General features: G+C 45.0%; 1 protein-coding gene across 1 annotated transcript in view; it reads left to right on the top strand.

Annotated features, from left to right (window-relative positions):
• Positions 1 to 24,912, top strand: part of LOC118362155 (AT-rich interactive domain-containing protein 1B-like) — a 329,171-nt gene that overhangs the window by 81,294 nt on the left and 222,965 nt on the right. Inside the window, 1 exon segment of the mRNA XM_052485389.1 lies at positions 11,439 to 11,555. Within this exon segment, the coding sequence (XP_052341349.1) occupies positions 11,439 to 11,555 (117 nt within the window).

Here is a 24,912-nt window from a genome sequence, read left to right as displayed (position 1 = left end):
GGGATCATCAACTAGATTCAGCCGCGGGCCGAATTTTCTTGGGCGAATGGTCAGAGGGCCACAACAAAATTACAAATAACTTGTAGACTATAATTTGACCGCAAGAATCCCAAACAGATATATTTGACTAAATCATTATAATTTCAAACATTTGTAGACGATCACGTGTCTCTCTATTATATGTGTGAATACTTGGGAACAGATTTCCTAAATAAAAGTCACTTGGAGCTGATTTCCTGGTGTTTTTACACTCTTTTATGTCCAACAATTAATTTATTTTATCTATATATTTTTGCTCAGAAAACGGACAAATAAAACCACCAGTTGGGAAACTCTGCCTTCATCTATGACAATTTGTTGTAGTTTCTGAGGAGTGACAAACAAAGATTTCACAAACAAGAAGTGTACTTTATTGCTCCTCATTTCTTCAATGAAAGTGTCCAGTCTGTTCCTCTGTGAGACTGCTTATCTCTAGGGCTGTTTCCTGTTTCCTGTTTCCTGTATTACTTCCAACTTCCATCTTCTCTCTGAGCTGCTGCTGGCCCCACTCTGCTCTGCTGTGCTCTGCTGTGCTTTGCTCTGCTGTGCTCTGCTCTGCGGTGCTCTGCGCTGCTGTGCTTTGCTCTGCTGTGCTCTGCGCTGCTGTGCTTTGCTCTGCTGTGCTCTGCTCTGCTGTGCTCTGCTCTGCTGTGCTCTGCTCTGCGGTGCTCTGCTCCAAGGTTAATTAAAACACTGTCACATTGGCTGGCTGCCCGCCTTTACCGCTACTCCTGCTCTCGCTGCCACCCACGACCACCGATAGCACGCTACATGGCACAGTGTACCCGAGGATGCCAAAGCAACAACTGACTGGGAGAGGGGGGATGGAGGGAGGGAGGGAGAGAAGGGGGAGAGTGCGGGAGAGGCAGGGCTATTCAAAGTTCAATGTCATTAATTGGTCAGCATTTGAATATTAACTGAGAAATCTGTTAATTAACTGGATAATAAAAGCGCTGCTTCGATTGGGAGGGGAGAGAGAGGGATGAAGGGAGGGAGGACTGTGGAAATAGAGGGCATATGGCAGAGGAAGCCGGGTGCCAGGCGATAAGAGGGACCCATCCGTGGTATAGGTTTGGCCACTGTAATTTGCAGGAGCTGCTTTAATTGTCATAACCTTTTAAATGGCATAGTTTATCAGAGTCCTCTAAATGTCCCTTCGTATCGCCACGGTAACCAGCACAGTGCTCCTATTGGCTGCCTGAAACAAGCACTTAAAGCCTGATGAGTTTAGAAAAAATAGAAAGGCAGAAAAAAAACGTTTTTTTTGGGGGGCTTCTGTCAGTTGGATTGGGTTTTTAGTTGTGTGTTTGCACATCTCTGCTGACTGACACTTTCTAATTGCGTGTCTGGAATGCGTTGTGGTGTTTTTCTGATTTATGTTTGTATGTACCATTGTGATTCAAATGCAATTGCGAGGTGTTTTTTGAAAGGGTTTGAACAGTCTTAATCACACTGGAGAGGGTAGTATTTAGCGCTCTGGGGGGTCCCTCCCTGGCTGGTTCTCTGTCACTGGGCTGGGTAATAGTTGTAGAGCGAGGATCAGTACTGCAGCGTATAGGTATGCACCAAGACACGCACGCACTCACACACAATGGCAGAAACAGTCGGATATGGGTAGTGTATGCACACACACGTATCCTTTGAAAGGGGATCGCAACATATTAGTCTTTGCATTAACCAAAATCTGTGAGGCAGTCAGACAGTCCGTTGTCCTTTCTACTCTAGAGGGACTGCTGCATTGTCTTTCAGACATGTCTGATCCAAGCTGTCAGTTTATACTGAATGTAGTTTCTGCATTACAGGCCTTAATAAGAGCTGCCATTTTCTCCCTGGCAACTCCTCTCTCTCTCCCTACTGTAATATTGTGCAACTTGCTGATTGCTTCAATTATGGCATCCCAATCTGAGGTGCCATTGTTGTCTGTGCTAATGATGTGCAGGACCATGAATATGGATGGCCTGCATCTCCCCTCCCCACTCCTCACCCTCTACTCTACTCTCCTCTCTGCTGCTGCCTGCCTGTCTTTGTCTGTCCCTGTTCCCTGTTCTCTGTCATGTCTCTGATGTGCTGTGCTTTGTGTACACAGACGTGTGTTTGTATTTATAAACGCCATGATTTTCCCATCCTCAAATTTAAATATGAACGCTAAAAATATCCCCCTCAAGAACAATCGGAAGCAGACACGCACACATACGGGCACACACACACACGCACACACATGGTTCAGGTGAAGCAGGCATGAGAGGATCCATCCTCTGGCCAGTGTGATTCAACTCAGTTTGGCTGTTAGAAGTGTCACTGTCTCTCTGTGGTGCTCACATCTCCCATCACTCTTCTACATCTTCTGTGTGAAGTACATGACAGTACTGTGTGTATCTATGTGGTGACGCTCCGTATCGCCCACTGTTATATCTTTCTCCCTATTGTTCTACCTCACTCTCTCTCCCTACCTCTACCTCTCTCTCTCTCTCTCTCTCTCTCTCTCTCTCTCTCTCTCTCTCTCTCTCTCTCTCTCTCTCTCTCTCTCTCTCTCTCTCTCTCTCTCTCTCTCTCTCTCTCTCTCTCTCTCTCTCTCTCCTCTCTCTCTCTCTCTCTCTCTCTCTCTCTCTCTCTCTCTCTCTCTCTCTCTCTCTCTCTCTCTCTCTCTCTCTCTCTCTCTCTCTCTACCTCTCTCTCTCTCTAACTCTCTCTCTCTCTCTCTCTCTCTCTCTCTCTCTCTCTCTCTCTCTCTCTCTCTCTCTCTCTCTCTCTCTCTCTCTCTCTCTCTCTCTCTCTCTCTCTACCTCTCTCTCTCTCTCTCTCTCTCTCTCTCTACCTCTCTCTCTCTCTCTCTCTCTCTCTCTCTCTCTCTCTCTCTCTCTCTCTCTCTCTCTCTCTCTCTCTCTCTCTCTAACTCTCTAACTCTCTCTCTCTCTCTCTCTCTCTCTCTCTAACTCTCTCTCTCTCTTTCTCTCTCTCTCTCTCTCTCTCTCTGTAACTCTCTCTCTCTCTCTCTTTCCCTCTCTCTCTCTTTCTCTCTCTCTACCTCTCTCTCTCTCTCTCTCTCTGTCTCTCTCTCTCTTTCTCTCTCTTTCCCTCTCTCTCCTCCGCTTTCTCCCTCTACAACATAGTCTCACTCCCCTCCTTCCCCACTCCCTCACTCCCTCCTTTCTGTCCTCTCTGTGTGAAGGGTGACAGGCATGGGGAGGTTGCCCAGTGGAAATCCGAACTAGCTGTCCTCAGGGGGCCAGGGATAGGCTGGGGCCACTGGGCTTTTTAAGACGCGCAATTAAGCTTAATTTTTAATGAATATTAATGGAATTAGTGGCAGATTGGCGGAGATCTGCATCTGTGACGGTGTGGGAATAACATTCATTTGGTAGTCATGAGGCAGGAGAGACGGAGGCAAGGATGGATGGAAGGAAAGAGAGATACTGTATATCTTTCATTTATGAATGCTTTCTATCCATCTCCAAGCCCAGACAAACAGCCTACTCACCAGTTATCAGTCTATATATGTAATACTAACTCCCAACTCCCCATGGCTGTCTAACATAATTTCAGTCAGATTCCTGCATTCCCTCATGTACTTCAAATCCTTTTCTTCAATACCCTCTTTTCTATTACGCTAAGATGTAGCCTTGTTAAAAACACTGTGTGTGTGTGTGTGTGTGTGTGTGTGTGTGTGTGTGTGTGTGTGTGTGTGTGTGTGTGTGTGTGTGTGTGTGTGTGTGTGTGTGTGTGTGTGTGTGTGTGTGTGTGTGTGTGTGTGTGTGTGTGTGTGTGTGTGTGTGTGTGAAGACAGGAATAAGTGTAGCTCCAGGCGTAAGGTGTGGAGGAGTGGATGATATTCTAGCTGCTCGTCATAGCTTCTGAATTAGCTTAGAAATTACTATTTTAAAGAAAATGACTAAAAATACATGTAGCAGAATTAGACTAACCTCACTTTGGCTGTACTCATTGATTCTCTCTCTTGCTCCATCTCTCTCTCTCTCCCTCTGTCTCTCTCTATTGCTCTCTCTCCCACCCTCTCTCTCCCTCTGTCTCACTCTCAGTCTGTGCAATCTGAGGGAAATATGTGTCTAATATGGTCATACATTTGGCAGGAGGTCAGGTAGTGTAGCTCAGTTTCCACCTCATTTTGTGGGCAGTGTGCACATAGCCTGTCTTCTCTTGAGAGCCAGGTCTGCCAAACTGCAGCGTTTCTCAATAGCAAGCTATGCTCACTGAGTCTGCCGATAGTCAAAGCTTTCCTTAAGTTTGGGTCAGTCACAGTGGTCAGGTACTGTACTCTGTGTACTCTCTGTTTAGGGCCAAACAGCATTATAGTTTGCTCTGTTTTTTGTTCATTCTTTCCAATGTGTCAAGTAATTATCTTTTGGATTTCTAATGATATGGTTGGGTCTAATTGTGTTGCTGTCCTGGGGCTCTGTGGGGTCTGTTTGTGTTTGTGAACAAAGCCCCAGGACCAGCTTGCTTAGAAGACTCTTCTCCAGGTTCATCTCTCTGTAGGTGATGGGTTTGTTATGGAAGGTTTGGGAATCGCTTCCTTTTAGGAGGTTGTAGAATTGAACGGCTCTTTTCTGGATTTGGATAATTAGCGGGTATCGGCCTAATTCTGCTCTTCGTGCATTATTTGGCCTTGTAATTTGTACACAGAGGATGTTTTTTTGCAGAATTCTGCATGCAGAAGTTGTATTTGTGGTCCTGGCAACTGGACCTTTTTTGGAACACCATTATTTTTGTCTTACTGAGATTTACTGTCAGGGCCCAGGTCTGACTGAATCTGTGCAGAAGATCTAGGTGCTGCTGTAGGCCCTCCTTGGTTGAGGACAGAAGCATCAGAGCAAACAGGAAACATTTGACTTCAGATTCTAGTAGGGTGAGGCCGAGTGCTGCAGTCTGTTCTACTGCCATCGCCAATTTATTGATATATATGTTGAAGAGGGTGGGGCTTAAGCTGACATTTTTAACTGCACACTTGTTGTTTATGTACATGGATTTTATAATGTTGTATGTTTGTCCCCCAACACCACTTTCCATCAATTTGTGTAGCAGACTCTCATGCCAAATTGAGTGAAAAGCTTTTTTGAAATCAACAAAGCATGAGAAGAGTTTGCCTTTGACATTTGCTCAGTACATTGTTTTCACTGAGGTCTGCTGTTAATTATAATGCAGAGGATTTCCCCAAAGCAGCTGTTGATGCATATCCCACGGTAGTTATTGGGGTCAAATCTGTCTCCACTTTTGTGGATTAGGGTGATCAGTCCTTGGTTCCAAATATTGGGGAAGATGCCAGCGCTAAGGATAATGTTAAAGAGTTTTAGTGTAGCCAATTGGAATTTGTTGTCTGTATATTTGAGCATTTCATTGAGGATACCATCAACACCACAGGCCTATTTGGGTTGGAGGGTTTGCATTTTGTCCTGTAGTTCATTAAATGTAATTGGACAATCCAGTGTGTTCTGGGTCTTTTATAGTTGATTCTAAGATTTGTATTTTATAATATATATGTTTTTGCTGTTTGTTCTTTGTTATAGGGCCAAAAAGATTGGAGAAGTGGTTTACCCATACATCTCTGTTTTGGATAGATAGCTCCTCGTGTTGTTGATTGTTTAGAGTTTTCCAATTTCCTCAGAAGTGGTTAGTCTATGGGTTCTTCAATTACATTGAGCTGTTGACCTTCTTTTTCCATAGTGTATTTCTGTATTGTTTTAGTGATTCACCTTAGTGAAGGCGTAGACTCAGGTTTTCTGGGTCTCTATGTTTTTGGTTGGATAATTTTCTCAATTTCTTTCTTAAGTTTTGCATTCTTCATCAAACCATTTGTGACTCACCACCTAGATTCGGTCTTATGTAGCAAAATTTGTAATTGTGTTTTTACATTGGATGAAAGTAGAGACTAAGAGCTACAAAATGGTATATCATACTGCATTGTTGAGGAACAATGGGAAAGTAATTATTGTAAACTTGTAAACTCACTTTTGAGAAAAGGGCCTTTGAATGTTTTGGTATCTAGTGAAGAGCTCTTCTTTGTCTACACCCATTCAGCATCTTTCACACCCTCTTAAGCTTTAGCCCCACCCATCTTGTTTCGCCCTCAGAGTGTTTAGAGCACAGACTTGATGCTCTGGTCGATGATTTGTTTACCTATGGATGACATGAAAACAGCCTAACCAGCTCTGATGGCAACAATTTCATTATGCTTCTTTGCAGATGTTTACTGACACCTGCCATATTCACTTTAGCTGAAGACATTAAGACAACGTGTAAAATTACACGTCACGTAATGTTATCTAAGCCAGGCAGCTAACTTTATCTAGCTAAACAACAATGAACATAGTGCCAAATCATGCCATTACTACAATGCATGAATATGCTGGGAGCTAACCATCCAGGTTCAATGTTAGCTAGCTAACATTAGGCTGCAACTAGCAAAGCAAACAGCTCTGGGATACGAATAACAACATCAGCTAGGGAGCCAGCCAGCTAATGTTAGCTATCTAGCTAACAGTACACTTTAGCTAAGACATGTAGCTAGTTAGCTAGGTAAACAATGAACTTAGCTAGGTAAACAATGTGTAAAATCATACATCACGCAACGTTAGCTAATGAGCCAGCAGCTAACCTTAGCTAGTTAAACATCAATGAACATAGTGCCAAATCATGTCGTTACCACACTGCATGAATATGCTGGGAGCTAACCAACCAGGTTCAATGTTAGCTAGCTAACATTAGGCTCTAACTAGCAAAGCAAACAGCTCTCGGATATGAATAACAACGTCAGCTAGGGAGCCAGCCAGCTAATGTTAGCTAGCTAACAGTACATTTTAGCTTGAAATGAAACCACTTTCTGTCAAAATTAGAAACGTGTAATATCTGACAATGTAGTTGCAGTTGCCCTTAGTTTGATGATGTAATCTGGAGACAGGTGTTTTCTCCATCTCTTTAGCTATCATACTCTAATTCCACTGATTTCAAAACTTGATCCTTCACAGAGTGGAGCGCAATACTTACCTTATGCAGCTCCACTACACAGAACATTTTTAAAAAGCCGCGTTCGACAGGACTACCAACACAGACTGACCAGCTCAAAAAGACAAAAGCCACCTATATGGCAGACCAATCCAAACTCCTCTCTCGGCATGTCCAGCCCACTCATTATCTCAGTCAATCATGGCTAGTGGGAAGGTTGCTGACTTTTTCTATGGCTTAACCAACAAGGATTGAAATTTAACAATTGTATTCGTATTTACAGATGGCATACAAGTATGTTATTAAGGCACATGAAAGTTCACATGTTCGAGAAAGGCATTTCTGCCAAAAAATGCATTTTGATCTAAAACATTTTTTTACTTTCAAACGGCACTCCTGTGAAGTTGTGACTTGCGACAAACACCTAGTTTCCTGAATCGGGTCACATTTGTCATTGTTGTTCATTTTCTTCAGTTTTCTGTTTGAAATGTTTAGATTTGATAGGGAAGCTGAGAGGTCAAATATACTGTTTAGGTTTTCTACTGGCAAGTTTACACATTCACTATTACAGTGAAAGTTTTATCCAGGAAGTTGTCTAACGGGATTTCATTTTTTGTTGCCTGATTGTTTTTTGGTAAGTTGACACACTACTTTCCTTCCATCTATAGCATTTCTTAATATTATTAAGTTATTTTGGCTTTGATGCCTCATGATTGAGTATTGCTCTGTTCAAGTAGACTGTGATTTTTCTGTGATCTGATAGGGGTGTCAGTGGGCTGACTGTGAATGCTCTGAGAGACACTGGGTTGAGGTCAGTGATAAAGTAGTCTACAATACTAGTGCCAAGAAATGAGCTATAGGTGTATCTACCATAGGAGTCCCCCCGAAGCCTACCATTGACTATGTACATACCCAGCGTGCGACAGAGCGGCAGGAGTTGTGACTCGTTTTTGTTGGTTATGTTGTTATAGTTGTGCCTAGGGGGGCATATGGGGGATGGAATGCTGTCACCTCCAGGTAGGTGTTTGTCCCCCTGTGTGCTGAGGGTGTCAGGTTTTTGTCCTTTTCTGGCATTTAGGTCGCCACAGATTAGTACATGTTCCTGGGCCTGAAAATGATTGATTTCTCCTCCAGGATGGAGAAGCTGTCTTCGTTAAAGTATGGAGATTCTAATGGGGGGATATAGGTAGCACACAGGAGGACATTTTTCTCTGTTAAGATCATTCTAGCCAAATGTAAAATGTTCCTGTTTTGATTAGTTTAATTTAGTGAGTTATGTCTGTTCTAAACCAAATTAGAATTTCAGCCCGAGTCCCTTCCCTGTTTCACGAATGATAGTTTGGTAGATGGGACTACCAGCTCTCTCTAGAGGGCAACCAGTGGGTTCATCTCCTCTATATCTTGTTTATTGTAGGATGAGAAGTTCTGTATTTCTGAAGTCCAGGTTCCTGCTCTTTAGGCCAAAGGTAGATGACCTCAGGCCTTGGATATAATAAAAGCTTTGTGTTCAATAAAGTGTCCAATGATGTTAGTTGTGTGGTTTGGCACATGTCATTGGCTTGGGCTAGTTGTAAGAGTGGGGGCTGGGCCTGTTTGCCTGCTCACGGCCTGGGCATATGTGTGACTTTTATGTCGAGGCTCTCTTTGCGGGAGTGGGGGGCATGGGGTGGGCAGGAGGGGCATAGGTCTGATCCGAGGGGGCCTAAATGGGGTGTGGGCATGGTTGACTTGAGGGGGTGTTGATTGATTGGGGTGGGGGTGTGGATGTGGCTGGTGGGGTGTCTATTGATCTGTAGCTCCTGTGTGTTGTGTTGGGGCTGTGTTTGATGGTGATGTCCTTTAGGGTCCGGGCAAAGGTGGGCACTGCTGCCTTGTATAGGTAGACCTGGTCGTAAAGACTGTTCAAGTCCAGGGTGGAGTGGTTGACCAGGTAAACATTCGGTTTTGAGGCACAGTCACGAGAAATACTTGTATGGTAGCAGAGTGAAAGTATTTTTGTGGTAGCAGGGTGGAGATAACCACTTGTGCGTTGGGGAGAAGTTAGAAGAAGCTTTTTCAATCACTCCCTTGAGTGCTGTGTCCACCCTTTCCTGCTGTGTTCTCAGGTCGTTTATGCCTGTGTGTATTATTATGTGGCTGGGTGAACCTAGTTGATCTCTCTCTCTCTCTCTCTCTCTCTCTCTCTCTCTCTCTCTCTCTCTCTCTCTCTCGCTCTCTCTCTATAGTGAAAGTAGGTGATGATGACAGGATGTAATAAAGCAGGTTGGCATGGTGCCAGTGTAGATTAGATTGTACCCTGGTAGATCAACACAGGCCTGCATAGCGTTCAGGGAGGATACATGCCATCAGTCTTCACCACCATAGTACTAAATATAGAACCATGTCTATTTGTCTCGGTCCACGGTCAATTCCTCACTAGTCACCATCACCTCCACATTGCTGTTGTAATGGATGATCTCCTGTGTTAGTTCTCTCTCTGAGATGTTTAGAACGGAGGTTGTTCTGTGTTAGTTCTCTCTCTGAGATGTTTAGAACGGAGGTTGTTCTGTGTTAGTTCTCTCTCTGAGATGTTTAGAACGGAGGTTGTTCTGTGTTAGTTCTCTCTCTGAGATGTTTAGAACGGAGGTTGTTCTGTGTTAGTTCTCTCTCTGAGATGTTTAGAACGGAGGTTGTTCTGTGTTAGTTCTCTCTCTGAGATGTTTAGAATGGAGGTTGTTCTGTGTTAGTTCTCTCTCTGAGATGTTTAGAATGGAGGTTGTTCTGAGTTAGTTCTCTCTCTGAGATGTTTAGAATGGAGGTTGTTCTGTGTTAGTTCTCTCTCTGAGATGTTTAGAACGGAGGTTGTTCTGTGTTAGTTCTCTCTCTGAGATGTTTAGAATGGAGGTTGTTCTGTGTTAGTTCTCTCTCTGAGATGTTTAGAATGGAGGTTGTTCTGTGTTTAGTTCTCTCTCTGAGATGTTTAGAACGGAGGTTGTTCTGTGTTAGTTCTCTCTCTGAGATGTTTAGAACGGAGGTTGTTCTGTGTTAGTTCTCTCTCTGAGATGTTTAGAATGGAGGTTGTTCTGTGTTTGTGGTATCAGCGATCGTGTAGCCAGTAGAGAGATATTATCCTCTAAACGGATGCTTCCATTGTCCTGGTGTCTGTCTGATCGCTGAACACCATGTAGGATGAGCTGACTACTCAATGAAAGGGAGTCAATGAGAAAAATACATTTTTATCTCTGGAAAGAAAATTGGTTTACAGACTTTGATTATAGTAGAGAGAAAGCAACTTAGGAGCAAGGATGAAAGTGTGTTTTCAAGATATCAGATTAGGTGGAAAGACTGCTGTTTATGGGGTCTTTTGTTATGGTGAGTGTTTCAGTGACAATATATTTACCTACACTTGTGTACACCAGTAGGGGGTTTATTGTCAAGTATTGGGTTACTTTGTGTCTTTGTGAGTGTGTATGAGTGTGTGTGTGTTTGGATGTGCTGCTGTAGTATTGCTAAACTTGTCTCCCATGCTAAACAGGGTATCCAGCAGCAATCAATTAGAACCTAATTACCATCTGGTATTACTGTCCCATATCGCCTTCTATCTATCTGGACTACTGTCTGACTGAGGGACACTCAGCTCTACTCTACCTGTTTACCTAACACACACACACACACCACGCACGCACGCACGCACGCACGCACGCACGCACGCACGCACGCACGCACGCACGCACACACACACACACACACACACACACACACACACACACACACACACACACACACACACACACACACACACACACACTGTACCTGAGGTTTCAGAGCGAGACAGGCATTCATGACTCCTTCACAGCTAGTCAAAACATGGAGGGAGGGAGGCTAGCTCACTTTAATTCATCATGTGCTGTTAGAGCTGTAAGAGCTGTGCTTCATTTATCAGACCCCCTATCCTGCCCCCCCAAGAGACACACTGTAATGCATGATGTCATTTACTGTAAAACCCTTTTAAAATATCTATCCGTCTACACTCTCCCATTTTTCTCTTTCTCTCTCTCTGTCTCTCACTCTGTCTCTCTCTCTCTCTCTTTCTGTCTTACTCTCTCTCTCTCTTTCTGTCTTGCTCTTTCTCTCTCTGTCTTGCTCTTTCTCTCTCTCTTTCACTCTCTCATTCATTCTCCCGCTTTCTCTTTCTTTAATTCTTTCTCTCTCATTCTTTCTCTCTCTCTCTCCATTGTCTCTCTCCCATTCATTCTCTCTCTTTCTCTTTCTTTATTTCATTCTCTCTCTCTCATTCTCTCTTTCATTCATTCTCTCTCTCTCGTTATCTCTCTCTGCCTCTCGCTCTCTATCGCTATCCTGCTCTCTCTCTCTCTCTCTCTCTCTCTCTCTCTCTCTCTCTCTCTCTCTCTCTCTCTCTCTCTCTCTCTCTCTCTATCGCTCTCTCTCTCTCTCCCTCTCTCCAGGAGGCTCCTCGGGAGAGTTACGGAGGCAGGAGTCAGCAGCAAGCCCCAGGGAATCCTGGGAAGGCCAACCAAGAGGACATGGGTCTGATCTCGCAGGACCGCCCCTCCAGCCTCCCAGTGAGTGACAGCTCTCCCAGCCAATCTCCACACATTATCCTTCTACTAAAGTGTCATATAGGAGTGTCACTTGAAAAAAGTCCCCTAATTTGAGAGTGTTAAATATGTAAAATATTGTAAACAATTGCAACCTGTGAAAGGATGAAATGAAAGGAAGAGGGAAGAGAAAAGCACAGTGCACACACAGCCTGATGAAGGGATAAACACTCTCTGCAACCCCTCCCCTTTCTCTTCCTTCCGCTTCCTCTGTACTCCCTGAGCCGCCAGCGCTGAATTGGTGGAGAGCCCTGTCACTCATGGCTGGGTCAGAGTTCCGTGCTTTAATCAGACCTGCTGATTCCCTGTAGGCTTCTCTTCACCCTCAGACCTAGATTTCACTGCCCATTTCAGATCTAATGCCCACATGAACATAACGCCAAGCTGTTGTGACTGGCACTGCCTACACAAGTAGAAAAGACCACCTTATATTAGGCTCTGCTACACTAGGCATCGTTAGAGAGGACCCCCCCACCCCCACCCCCATCTATTTCTCCATCCCTTGCTCATTAAGATAGGAATGATTAAGGGGGTGAGTGGAGGAGTAATTGAGGAGAGTGTGTAAGGAGATGAGGAGAGGAAAGGACAGGAGAGGAGAGAAGAGAAAAGGAGAGACGAGGAGAGGAAAGAGGACAAGTGGAGAGAGGAGGAGGGAAGAGATTAAAGAAGAGATGTGGAGAGGAGTGGATGAGAGGTGTGGAGAGAGGAGGTGAGGTGTACAAGGGGAATATTCAGAGCTGTATTCTGCCTCACACACTCATTTGGTTTAATTAGAATGGGGCTTGGAAGTGCCCTCTCTGCTCGTTTTTAAGGTAGTCAATATGGAGGAAGTAGAACAGCACAGGGACCATCATACTCACATCCCTCCCTCTCTCTTCCTCTCTTTCAATCACTCCCTCTCTCTTTCTGTCCCCCTCATCTTCTGCTTTCTCTCTCTTTCTTTCTCTTTTAACTGTCCCTCTTTACTGAGGCATAACCCTCTGCTGTCTCACTCTGTCACATGCTGCCCATTCTACTTTTCTCTCTTCCACCCTCCCGTCATTCCCTCTCTCTGTCTCTGAACCAATATCAATTCAATTCAATTGAAGGGCTTTACTGGCATGGGAAACATATGTTTGCATTGCCAAAGCAAGTGAGGTACAAAATAAACAAAACTGAAATAAACAATAAAAATTGACAGTAAACATTACAATCCCTAAAGTTCCAAAAGAATAAAGATATTTCAAATGTCATATTATGTATATATACAGTGTTATAACGATGTGCAAATAGTTAAAGTACAAAAGGGAAAATAAATAAAAGTAAATATAGGTTGTATTTACAATGGTGTTTGTTCTTCACTGGTTGCCATTTTCTTGTGGCAACAGGTCACATACCTTGCTGCTGTAATGGCAGACTGTAGTATTTCACCCAGTAGATATGGGAGTTTATCAAAATAAAATATATATATATTTGTGGAGTTGTGTAGTCTGAGGGACATATGTGTCTCTGATATGGTCATACATTTGGTAGGAGGTTAGGAAGTGCAGCTCAGTTTCCACCTCATTTTGTGGGCAGTGTGCACATTGCCTGTCTTTTGAGAGCCAGGTCTGCCTACGGTCTGCCTTTCTCAATAGCAAGGCTATGCTCACTGCAAGTTAGTGCAAGTTTGACCACCACAGGGGATCTTGGAGAAGTGTTTGATAGTCTTCAATATTGGCATTACTAGAGACTATAAAACCTTTTTTGCAAGAACATAATATATGGGATTGATTTTTAAGAAATGTATCTTAATTCATTAGATTAATATTATGGTGTTTCTATTCCAAGGAAAACAAAAAACAAAACCCTCAGGGAAAATATAGCGCTGGGAAAATATAGCGCTGTACAACGTGATGGTCAGGAGTAGGCTACAGTACTAAGAGCATAAGAGGATTCTAAATGAATATCTCAGGGGCATACCATTTCCACACTGTGGTGTAACCAATACCCAAACGGAGATTCAGTGAAAATAAAAATCTCATTGATTTATCAAGACCAGTCCCCATGCTTGTTTCATAGCAGCGCGAAACGATGTTGAAATAGCTATTGCTTCATCAAATCCTATTGCTTCTAACTTCAATATGCTTTTTAAATAAATAAGGTTGGAGCGGAAAATACGGCACTGCACAACGTGACGGTCGGGAATAGGCTATAGTACTGGGCTATTCGGCTAAAAAAAATCCCTGTGTTGTGCGGGCACGCGGGAGACCGGGGTTCAATTCCCTGATGGGGAGGAGGGAAATAACAATTTGTTCTTAACTGACTTGCGTAGTTAAATAAAGGTTACACTAAGAGCATAATATTTCTACACCCTGATTGTATAATTGTAGTCTAACCAAAGCCTAAATGGAGATTCAGTGAAAATAACAAATCTCATTGATTTATCAAGACCGTTCCCCATGCTTGTCTCAGAGCAGCACCAAACGGTGCTAAAATAGTTGTAGGCTATTGCTTCAAATCCTATTGCTTCTAACTTCAATATGCTCTTTAAATAAACAAGACCTATACCACTTTTAACAGCATATTACTCAACACTAGTGAGACTCATGTCGCCTACGGTAGGCCTACAGTAAATCGAAAAATATGACGTGATGGCCTCCATGTATCATTATTTTATTTTAGTATAAAGATACTGATGAGAAATACAGTACTGTACAGTATATGCTTTTACTTTTGGATAATAAAGCATTTAAAACATTTTGAAGATGTAAGCCACCTGCATTTGTTTATTAGGCTATAGCAGAACAGCATAACTGGAGTGATCAGTGTTTGTTTCCAAATATAGGGGAAGATGCCAGAGCTAAGGATGATGTTAAAGAGTTTAGGTAAAGCCCGATTGGAATTTGTGGTCTGTATATTTTATCTTATCATTGAGGATACCATCAACACCACAGGCCTTTTTGGGTTGGATGGTTTGTATTTTTTCCTCTAGTTCATTCTATGTAATTGGAGAATCCAGTGGGATCTGGGTCTTTAACAGATTAACAGATTCTAAGATGTATATTTGATAATATATATGTTTTTGCTCTTTCTTCTTTGTTATAGGGCCAAAAAGACTAGATAAGTGGTTTACACATACATCTCTGTTTTGGATAGATAACTCTTTGTGTTGTTGTTTGTCTAGAGTTTTACAAGTTTCCCAGAAGTGATTAGAGTCTATGGATTGTTCAATTACATTGAGCTGGTTTCTGACGTGCTGTTCCTTCTTTTTCCGTAGTGTACACTGCTCAAAAAAATAAAGGGAACACTTAAACAACACAATGTAACTCCAAGTCAATCACACTTCTGTGAAATCAAACTGTCCACTTAGGAAGCAACACTGATTGACAAGAAATTTCACATGCTGTTTTGCAAATGGAATAGACAACAGGTGGAAATTATAGGCAATTAGCAAGACACCCCCAATAAAGGAGTGGTTCTGCAGGTGGTGACCACAGACCACTTCTCAGTTCCTAAGCTTCCTGGCTGATGTTTTGGTCACTTTTGAATGCTGGCGGTGCTTTCACTCTAGTGGTAGCATGAGACGGAGTCTACAACCCACACAAGTGGCTCAGGTAGTGCAGCTCATCCAGGATGGCACATCAATGCAAGCTGTGGCAAGAAGGTTTGCTGTGTCTGTCAGCGTAGTGTCCAGAGCATGGAGGCGCTACCAGGAGACAGGCCAGTACATCAGGAGACGTGGAGGAGGCCGTAGGAGGGCAACAACCCTGCAGCAGGACCACTACCTCTGCCTTTGTGCAAGGAGGAGCAGGAGGAGCACTGCCAGAGCCCTGCAAAATGACCTTCAGCAGGCCACAAATGTGCATGTGTCTGCTCAAACGGTCAGAAACAGACTTCATGAGGGTGGTATGAGGGCCCGACGTCCACAGGTGGGGGTTGTGCTTACAGCCCAACACTGTGCAGGACGTTTGGCATATGCCAGAGAACACCAAGATCGGCAAATTCGCCACTGGCGCCCTGTGCTCATCACAGATGAAAGCAGGTTCACACTGAGCACATGTGATAGACGTGACAGAGTCTGGAGACGACGTTCTGCTGCCTGCAACATCCTCCAGCATGACCGATTTGGCGGTGGGTCAGTCATGGTGTGGGGTGGCATTTCTTTGTGGGGCTGCACAGCCCTCCATGTGCTCGCCAGAGGTAGCCTGACTGCCATTAGGTACCGAGATGAGATCCTCAGACCCCTTGTGAGACCATATGCTGGTGCGGTTGGCCCTGGGTTCCTTCTAATGCAAGACAATGCTTGACCTCATGTGGCTGGAGTGTGTCAGCAGTTCCTGCAAGAGGAAGGCATTGATGCTATGGACTGGCCCGCCAATTGAGCACATCTGGGACATCATGTCTCGCTCCACAGACTGTCCAGGAGTTGGTGGATGCTTTAGTCCAGGTCTGGGAGCAGATCCCTCAGGAACCATCCGCCACCTCATCAGGAGCATGCCCAGGCGTTGTAGGGAGGTCATACAGGCATGTGGAGGCCACACACACTACTGAGCCTCATTTTGACTTGTTTTAAGGACATTACATCAGTGTGGATCAGCCTGTGGTGTGGTTTTCCACTTTAATTTTGAGTATGACTCCAAATCCAGACCTCCATGGGTTGATAAATTTGATTTCCATTGATATTTTTTGTGTAATTTTGTTGTCAGCACATTCAACTATGTAAAGAAAAAAGTATTTAATAAAAATATTTCATTAATTCAGATCTAGGATGTGTTATTTTAGTGTTCCCTTTTTTGAGCAGTGTATTTCTGTATTGTTTTAGTGATTCACCATAGTGAAGGTGTAGATTCAGGTTTTCTGGGTCTCTATGTTTTTGGTTGGATAAGTTTCTCAATTGCATTCCTCATCAAACAGTTGTCATTGTTCTTCATTTTCTGTGGTTTTCTGTTTGAAAGTTTTAGATTTTGATAGGGAAGCTAAGAGGTCAAATATACTGTTTAGATTTTCTACTGGCAAGATTACACTTTCACTGTTACAGTGAAAAGATTTGTCCAGGAAGTTGTCTAAAAGGGATTGAATTTGTTGTTGCCTAATAGTTTTTTGGTAAGTTTTCCTTGTGATTTGATGCCTCGTGATTGAGTTTTCCTCTGTTCAAATAGACTGTGATTTTGCTGTGATCTGATAAGGGTGTCAGTGAACTCTCTGAGAGACTCTGGGTTGAGGTCAGTGATAAAGTAGTCTACAGTACTACTGCCAATAGATGTGCTATAGATTTACCTACCATAGGAGTCCCCTTGAAGCCTACCAATGACTATGTACATACCCAACGTGCGGCAGAGCTGCAAGAGTTGTGACCGGTTTTTGTTGGTTATGTTACCATAGTTGTGCCTAGGGGGGCATATGTGGGACAGAATTCTGTCTGTCTATATCTCTCTCCCTTTCTCTCTGCCATTCCCTTGCTCTCTAGACCTTCCCTTTCTCTCTGCCATCCCCTTGCTCTCTAGACCTTCCCTTTCTCTCTGCCATTCCCTTGCTCTCTAGACCTTCCCTTTCTCCCTGCCATTCCCTTGCTCTCTAGACCTTCCCTGTCATCTCGATGTCTCTGAACCTCCAACCACTGTTTTTTGTAAATGAGAGATTGCATTGATGTGTCGGTGTGTGTTTCCAGAGTGGCTCAGTCTCAGCCCCCACTACACATCACCACTACACGTCACCACTACATATCACCACTAAACTACCAGGCATATCACATCTCATCGTTTGACATGCTTTCATCCCAGGGCTGCTCCGGGACCTTGATTATTCTGGATAATTTCCAACCGTACAAAAATATAGACTAGATTCTAATATGTATTTTGTTTCTAGAACTCCCAGGCGTTCCCTCCTAGCCAGAGTGTGTGTGTGTGTGTGTGTGTGTGTGTGTGTGTGTGTGTGTGTGTGTGTGTGTGTGTGTGTGTGTGTGTGTGTGTGTGTGTGTGTGTGTGTGTGTGTGTGTGTGTGTGTGTGTGTGTGTGTGTGTGTGTGTGTGTGTGTGTGTGTATCATGAGGCAGCCAGAACCATTTTTCTCTGGTCTCGTTGGGTCTGAAGCTCCTGTCATCTCCCTACTGGTGGAACGGAGGGTTGGGGAACTGGCCTTTTTATTGCTCTGATTGTGCTGGGTGCGTGCACACTGCAGAACCCTTTGGAGTTTGACTCAAACATGGGAATTACTTTAGTCACTTTTACCTCAATGATATCATTAACCACCAGTGGTTGTTGGTTTCTCCAGCTTGTGACAGCAGCTTCCAGACCTGACACCTGAGTCTGGGCTCCAGTGAAACCCATTCTTCTAGTCTAGTCTGGGATTTCACACTCTGCCTACTTGCTGTTTCAGTCAGTAGATGTTGCCCTGCTCTCCTCTCCTCCACTGACAGCCAGTGAAGCAGTCAGCCTTCTCTGTTCTCTGACTGGGAGTAAAGGGGTAACCATGTGGAAAGAGTGGGAGAGAGGAAAGGGGGACAGGTTAGAGGTAGAGGCAGAAGTGGGCTCTGATGCCTTTGAATCACAAGGTGTCATCAAAGGTGAAGTTCAAATCTTAGATAGTGTTAGTCACACACAGACACAAAACTCCCTCCTTCCACATTCCACACATACATGTTGGTGTGATACCCCGACTGTGGTGAATTACCTTTCTCTCTCTCTCTCTCTCTCTCTCTCTCTCTCTCTCTCTCTCTCTCTCTCTCTCTCTCTCTCTCTCGCTGTTGTACTCCCATTCCCTCTCTCTCTCGCTCTCTCTCCTTCCTTCTCTCCCTCTCCTCTGTTTTTCCTACATTGTCTGTCGGGGCAGCACTGGAGTGGATAAACAGCTTCAAGTTCCTCTGTGTCCAAATCACTAAGGACTTACAATGACCCACACGCACAGTCGTGAAGAAGGCGCGACAGTGCCTCTTGCCCCTCAGGACGCCGAAGAGTTTGGGCATTTGCCGTCAAATCCTCAAAGAGTTCTACAGCTGCACCATTGAGAGCATCTTGACTGGCTGCATCACTGCTTGGTATGACAACAGCACCGCCCTCAACCGCATGGCGCTGCATCACTGGGGCTGAGCTCCCTCCCATCCAGGACCTCTATATCTGGCAGTGTGAAAGGAAGGCCTGGAAAATCGTTAAAGACTCCAGCCACCCAAACCATAGACTGTTCTCTCTGCTTCCACAAGGCAAGCGGTATCGGTGCATCAAGTATGACACCAACAGGCTCTTGAACGGATTCTATCCCCGAGACATAAGACTGTTATATAGCTAACAAAATGGCTCCACAGACTATCTGAGTTGACCCTTGTATTTTATTTATATTTTTGCACTCTATTTATATTTTTGCACTCTATACACACACACACACACACACACACACACACACACACACACACACACACACACACACACACACACACACACACACACACACACACACACACACACACACACACACACACACACTCACAGTACACTACACTACACTACACACACACACACACACACACACACACACACACACACACACACACACACACACACACACACACACACACACACACACACACACACACACACACACACACACACACATTCACTTCATTTTCTCACACACACATAACATGCACACACATTTATACAGACTCTACACATACCCCCACAAGCTCACATAAAATCATCCTATACACTGCTGCTACTCTGTTTATCATATATCCTGATGCCTGGTCACCTTACCCCTGTACATATCTACCTTTATCACTCCAGTAGCCCTGCACATTGTAAATATGGTATTGGAACTGACCCTGTATATAGTATGCTTACTTCTAGTGTTCTTCTTATTACATTTTCACGCACACACACACGCACACGCACAGGCACGCACACGCATACACACACTATATTTTCAGAGTGAGGGAAAAGGGAAACAGAGAGGGATGAACCTTGTTAATCAAACATAGCTCAGCTTCAATGGCACCTCTCTTACTACCCCTCACACCAGGGGAGAGGAGAGGTGGAGAGAAGGAGGAGTGGAAAGGAGAGGGGAAGAGAGGAGATGGGGAGAGGTAAGGGAGGTGAATAGAAGACTGTAACACCCACTCAGATCATGGAGAATAGACTTGAAGAAGAGAGAGAGAAAAAAAGAGGGGAGAAAGAAAGAATGAGAAAGTGTGTGTGTGTGTGTGTGTGTCTGTGTGTGTGAACATGTGTGTATGTGTGTAAGAGAGTTTTAATGTTAAAGTGGGGCCCATATTGGCAACGTGCATGCCCCGCCCGCCTGAGGATCAGTCTTTTTTTCAGCCATCTATTTCCTGTGTTTGAGGTGTGCAAAATCCACTTGTCACTTAAATCTCGCTGGATTGATTGCTTTCATTTTACTCCTGGGACTCTTTCATGCTCTTTCTTGTGCCTGTCATTTTTTCCCGTTAACATTATGACCGCGGAAATGTCTGTAATGACCTGTTAAACACACCCCGGTAATGGCTGAAATGGTCTCAATGGAATACATTGTCTATCCATTTATACGGAAGAAAAATATAAACGCAACATGCAACAATTTCAAAGATTTTACTGAGTTACAGTTCATATAACGAATTCAGTCAATTTAAATAAATTCATTAGGCCCTAATCTATGGATTTAACATGACTGGGAATACAGATATGCATCTGTTGGTCACAGATACCTTTAAAAAAAGGTAGGGGCGTGGATCAGAAAACCAGTCAGTATCTGGTGTGACCACCATTTGCCTCATGCAGCGTTGTCACGCACCGTGCCTCCAGTGTGCACCCTTAGCCCGGTGCGTTCTGGGCCTGCTTTACGTACTTGCCGTGCTAAGGTGAGCATCTGTCCAGGACGGATTGTGCCGGCTCAGCAGTCCTGGTCTCCAGTGCGTCTCCTCGGCCCAGGATATCCTGCGCCAGCTCTATGCACGGTATCCCCAGTTCGCCAGCACAACCCAGTGCGGCCTGTGCCAGCTCCCCGCCAGGACGAGTTGTTTCAGCTCTACGCCCCAGGCCTCCAGTGCGCCTCCACGGCCCAGTATATCCTAGCTCGGCTCTACGCACGATGCCTCCAGTGCGCCTTCACAGTTCAGTGTGTCCTGGGCCAGATCTCCACACTTATAGAGCTAAAGTGGGTATCCAGCCAGGACACGTTGTGCCAGCTCCACGCACCCGGCCTCCAGTACGTCTCTCCAGCCCGGTGCGTCCTGTGCCAATTCCATGCACCCGGCCTCCAGCGACGGTCCCCAGTCCGGAGCCTCCAGCGACGGCCCCCAGTCCGGAGTCTCCAGCGACGGCCCCCAGTCCGGAGTCTCCAGCGACGGCCCCCAGTTCGGAGCCTTCAGTGTTGGTTCCCAGTCCGGAGCTTCCAGAGACAGTTCCCGGTCGGGAGTCCGCGACGACGATCTACGGTCCGTAGTCCCCGATGACGATCTACGGTCCGTAGTCCCCGATGACGATCTACGGTCCGTAGTCCCCGATGACGATCTACGGTCCGTAGTCCCCGATGACGATCTACGGTCCGTAGTCCCCGATGACGATCTACGGTCCGTAGTCCCCGACGACGATCTACGGTCCGTAGTCCCCGATGACGATCTACGGTCCGTAGTCCCCGATGACGATCTACGGTCCGTAGTCCCCGATGACGATCTACGGTCCGTAATCCCCGGTGACGATCTACGGTCCGTAGTCCCCGATGACGATCTACGGTCCGTAGTCCCCGATGACGATCTACGGTCCGTAGTCCCCGATGACGATCTACGGTCCGTAGTCCCCGATGACGATCTACGGTCCGTAGTCCCCGATGACGATCTACGGTCCGTAGTCCCCGATGACGATCTACGGTCCGTAGTCCCCGATGACGATCTACGGTCCGTAGTCCCCGATGACGATCTACGGTCCGTAGTCCCCGATGACGATCTACGGTCCGTAGTCCCCGATGACGATCTACGGTCCGTAGTCCCCGATGACGATCTACGGTCCGGAGTCCCCGACGACGATCTACGGTCCGTAGTCCCCGATGACGATCTACGGTCCGTAGTCCCCGATGACGATCTACGGTCCGTAGTCCCCGATGACGATCTACGGTCCGTAGTCCCCGATGACGATCTACGGTCCGTAGTCCCCGGTGACGATCTACGGTCCGTAGTCCCCGATGACGATCTACGGTCCGTAGTCCCCGATGACGATCTACGGTCCGTAGTCCCCGATGACGATCTACGGTCCGTAGTCCCCGATGACGATCTACGGTCCGTAGTCCCCGATGACGATCTACGGTCCGTAGTCCCCGATGACGATCTACGGTCCGTAGTCCCCGATGACGATCTACGGTCCGTAGTCCCCGATGACGATCTACGGTCCGTAGTCCCCGATGACGATCTACGGTCTGTAGTCCCCGGTGACGGTCTACGGTCCGTAGTCCCCGGTGACGATCTACGGTCCGGAGTCCCTGGTGACGAACACCGCACCAGAGGCACAACTGAAGTGGGGGGAGCCTCAAGCGGAGTGGGGTCTGCGTCCTGCACCGCAGGCTCCACCGAGATGAAATGCCCACCCAGCCCTTTTTCCCACCTTAGATTGTGGGATCTTGTTTGTGTGTAGTTGCTTTCTGCACTGCTTGTAGCTTCACGTTCGTTTTCTATTTAGTTGTTTTTTCGCTGTCATTTAAATAAAATAAAAATGTAAGCCTACCATGCTGCACCTTGGTCCGCTCATTTCAACAAACGTGACAAGCGTGACACATCTCCTTCACATAGAGTTGATCAGGTGGTTGATTGTGGCCTGTGGACTGTTGTCCCACTCCACTTCAATGGCTGTGCAAAGATACTGGATATTGGCAGGAACTGGAACACTCCGTCATACACGTCGACCACGTCTGGTGAGAATGCAGGCCATGGAAGAACATGTTCAGCTTCCAGGAATTGTGTATAGATACTTGCAATGTGGGGAAGTGCATTATCGTGCTGAAACATGAGGTGATGGCGGTGGATGAATGGCTCAACAATGGGCCTCAGGATCTCGTCACGGTATCACTGTTCATTCAAATTGCCATTGATAAAATGATTGATAAAATTGATAAAATGTCCAGAGCTTATGCCTGCCCATACCATAACCGCACCACCACCATGGGGCACTCTGTTCACAACGTTGGCATAAGCAATCCGCTTGCCCACACAACGCCATACACACTGTGAAGACCTCTAGTAACTCTTTTCCACCCATTCATCTTAATATAGTCATATATGTAAATACACTGGGTGTAATTTTATTTATATGAGCACAAAATAAAAATGTAATACCTAATGCAATTTGGAAATATATAAATGCCATTTCATAATGGCTGAATTACTGAATTCCCACTAAAATCCCTGAACTCCATTCATTATTTGTAAGTGCCTGTAAAATGTTGTATGTACTATAACTCAGTCAATGTCTGATGGATAAAAAAAATGCAAAATGCAGTATCTCACACACACACACACACACACACACACACACACACACACACACACACACACACACACACACACACACACACACACACACACACACACACACACACACACACACACACACACACACACACACACACACACACACACATGAAAACAGAAGCATCAATCCCCTTCCAGCTGGTATGGCAGCAGTGTGTGTATTTCACTACAGTACAGGGACATACTGATCCTACGACTCAGATAACAGGCCATGTTCCCAGTTACTGCCTTTGCCTATGTTGTGGATCGCAGATGAGATGGTTGGGTGTAGGGTGGAGTCACTGTGGTTTTGGTGTTTGTTGTGTGAAGGTTAGTAAGGTGTTGTTAATGTGTTAACCTCTCTAGGGTACATGCCCATCTGGCCAACATCCAGTGAGGTTGCAGAGCGCCAAATTCAATTACAGAAATGCTCATTATAAAAATTCAGAAAACAAAACATATTTTACATAGGTTTAAAGATTAAATTCTTGTTAAACCAACCACAGTGTCATATTTATAAAATGCTTTTCGGCGAAAGCATACCTAGCCCAGAACATACCTAGCCCAGAACATACCTAGCCCAGAACATACCTAGCCCAGAACATACCTAGCCCAGAACATACCTAGCCCAGAACATAGCCCAGTTGACAATTTATTACAAACAGTAGCCAGCCAAGCAGAAGCGTTACAAATCTCAGAAATAGAGATAAAATTATTACCTTACCTTTGATGATCTTCATATGGTGGCAATCAGAAGGCATTCATTTACTCAATAAATGTTCCTTTTGTTCGATGAAGTCTCTTTATATCCAAAAACTTCCGTTTTGTTAGCGTGTTAATCCACAGGCTCAAACTCAGTCAAAACAATCAGACAAAAAAATCCAAATTGTATCCGTAAAGTTCATAGAAACATGTCAAACGATGTGTATATTCAATCCTCAGGTTGTTTTTTTAGCCTAAATAATCTATAATATTTCAACCGGACAATAACATCGTCAATATAAAAGGTAAACAATAAATGCACATGCGCCTGAAAAAACTCTGCGTCACGTTAGGGTCCACTCGTTCAGACTGCTCTTACTCCCTCATTTATAAGAATACAAGCCTGAAACGATTTCTAAAGACTGTTGACATCTAGTGGAAGGCATAGGAACTGCAAATAGAGTCCTAAGTCAATTAATACTGTAATGGCCTTGAATAGAAAACTACAAAATCAACAAAAAAACCTACTTCCTGAATGGATTTTTCTCTTTTCGCCTGCTAAATCAGTTATGTTATACTCACAGACATTTTTGAATAGTTTTGGAAACTTTAGAGTGTTTTCTATCCAAATCTACCAGTTATATGCATATCATATCTTCTGGGCCCGAGTAGCAGGCCGTTTAATTTGGGCATGCTTTTCATCCAAAATTCCGAATGCTGCTAGAGAGGTTAATGCAATGTGACCTGCCTGTTTTCTATATAGCAGCTCTTCCTCTGCAGAGCTTCATCAGAAGGACACAGAGAGGTGGAACATGAGGAGAGCTGTGTGTGTGTTTGTTTCTATGTTTGTAGTTTATGTGTTTGTGTGTGTGTGCATGCTCCGGTGCGTTTTTGTGTGTATGAGAGATAAAGAGAGAGGCAGAGAGGGGAGTACCCACACTTCCCCTCTCCTCTCTCCTCTTCCTCCTCTCCTCTCTACTCTCTCCCCTCTCCTCAACTCTCTCCCCTCTCCTCTCAACTATCTCCCCTCTCCTCTCTACTGTCTCCCCTCTCCCTCTCTCCCCTCTCCCCTCTCCCCTCTCCTCTTCCCCCTCTCCTCTCTACTCTCTCCCCTCTCCTCTACTCTCTCCCCTCTCTTCTCTACTATCTCCCCTCTCCTCTCTATTGTCTCCCCTCT

This window comes from Oncorhynchus keta, chromosome 29 (assembly GCF_023373465.1).
Source record: "Oncorhynchus keta strain PuntledgeMale-10-30-2019 chromosome 29, Oket_V2, whole genome shotgun sequence".
In the NCBI taxonomy this organism is placed as follows: Eukaryota; Metazoa; Chordata; class Actinopteri; order Salmoniformes; family Salmonidae; genus Oncorhynchus; species Oncorhynchus keta.
Note: the sequence above shows the minus strand (reverse complement) of the source record. Positions and strands in the feature narration are given on the sequence as shown.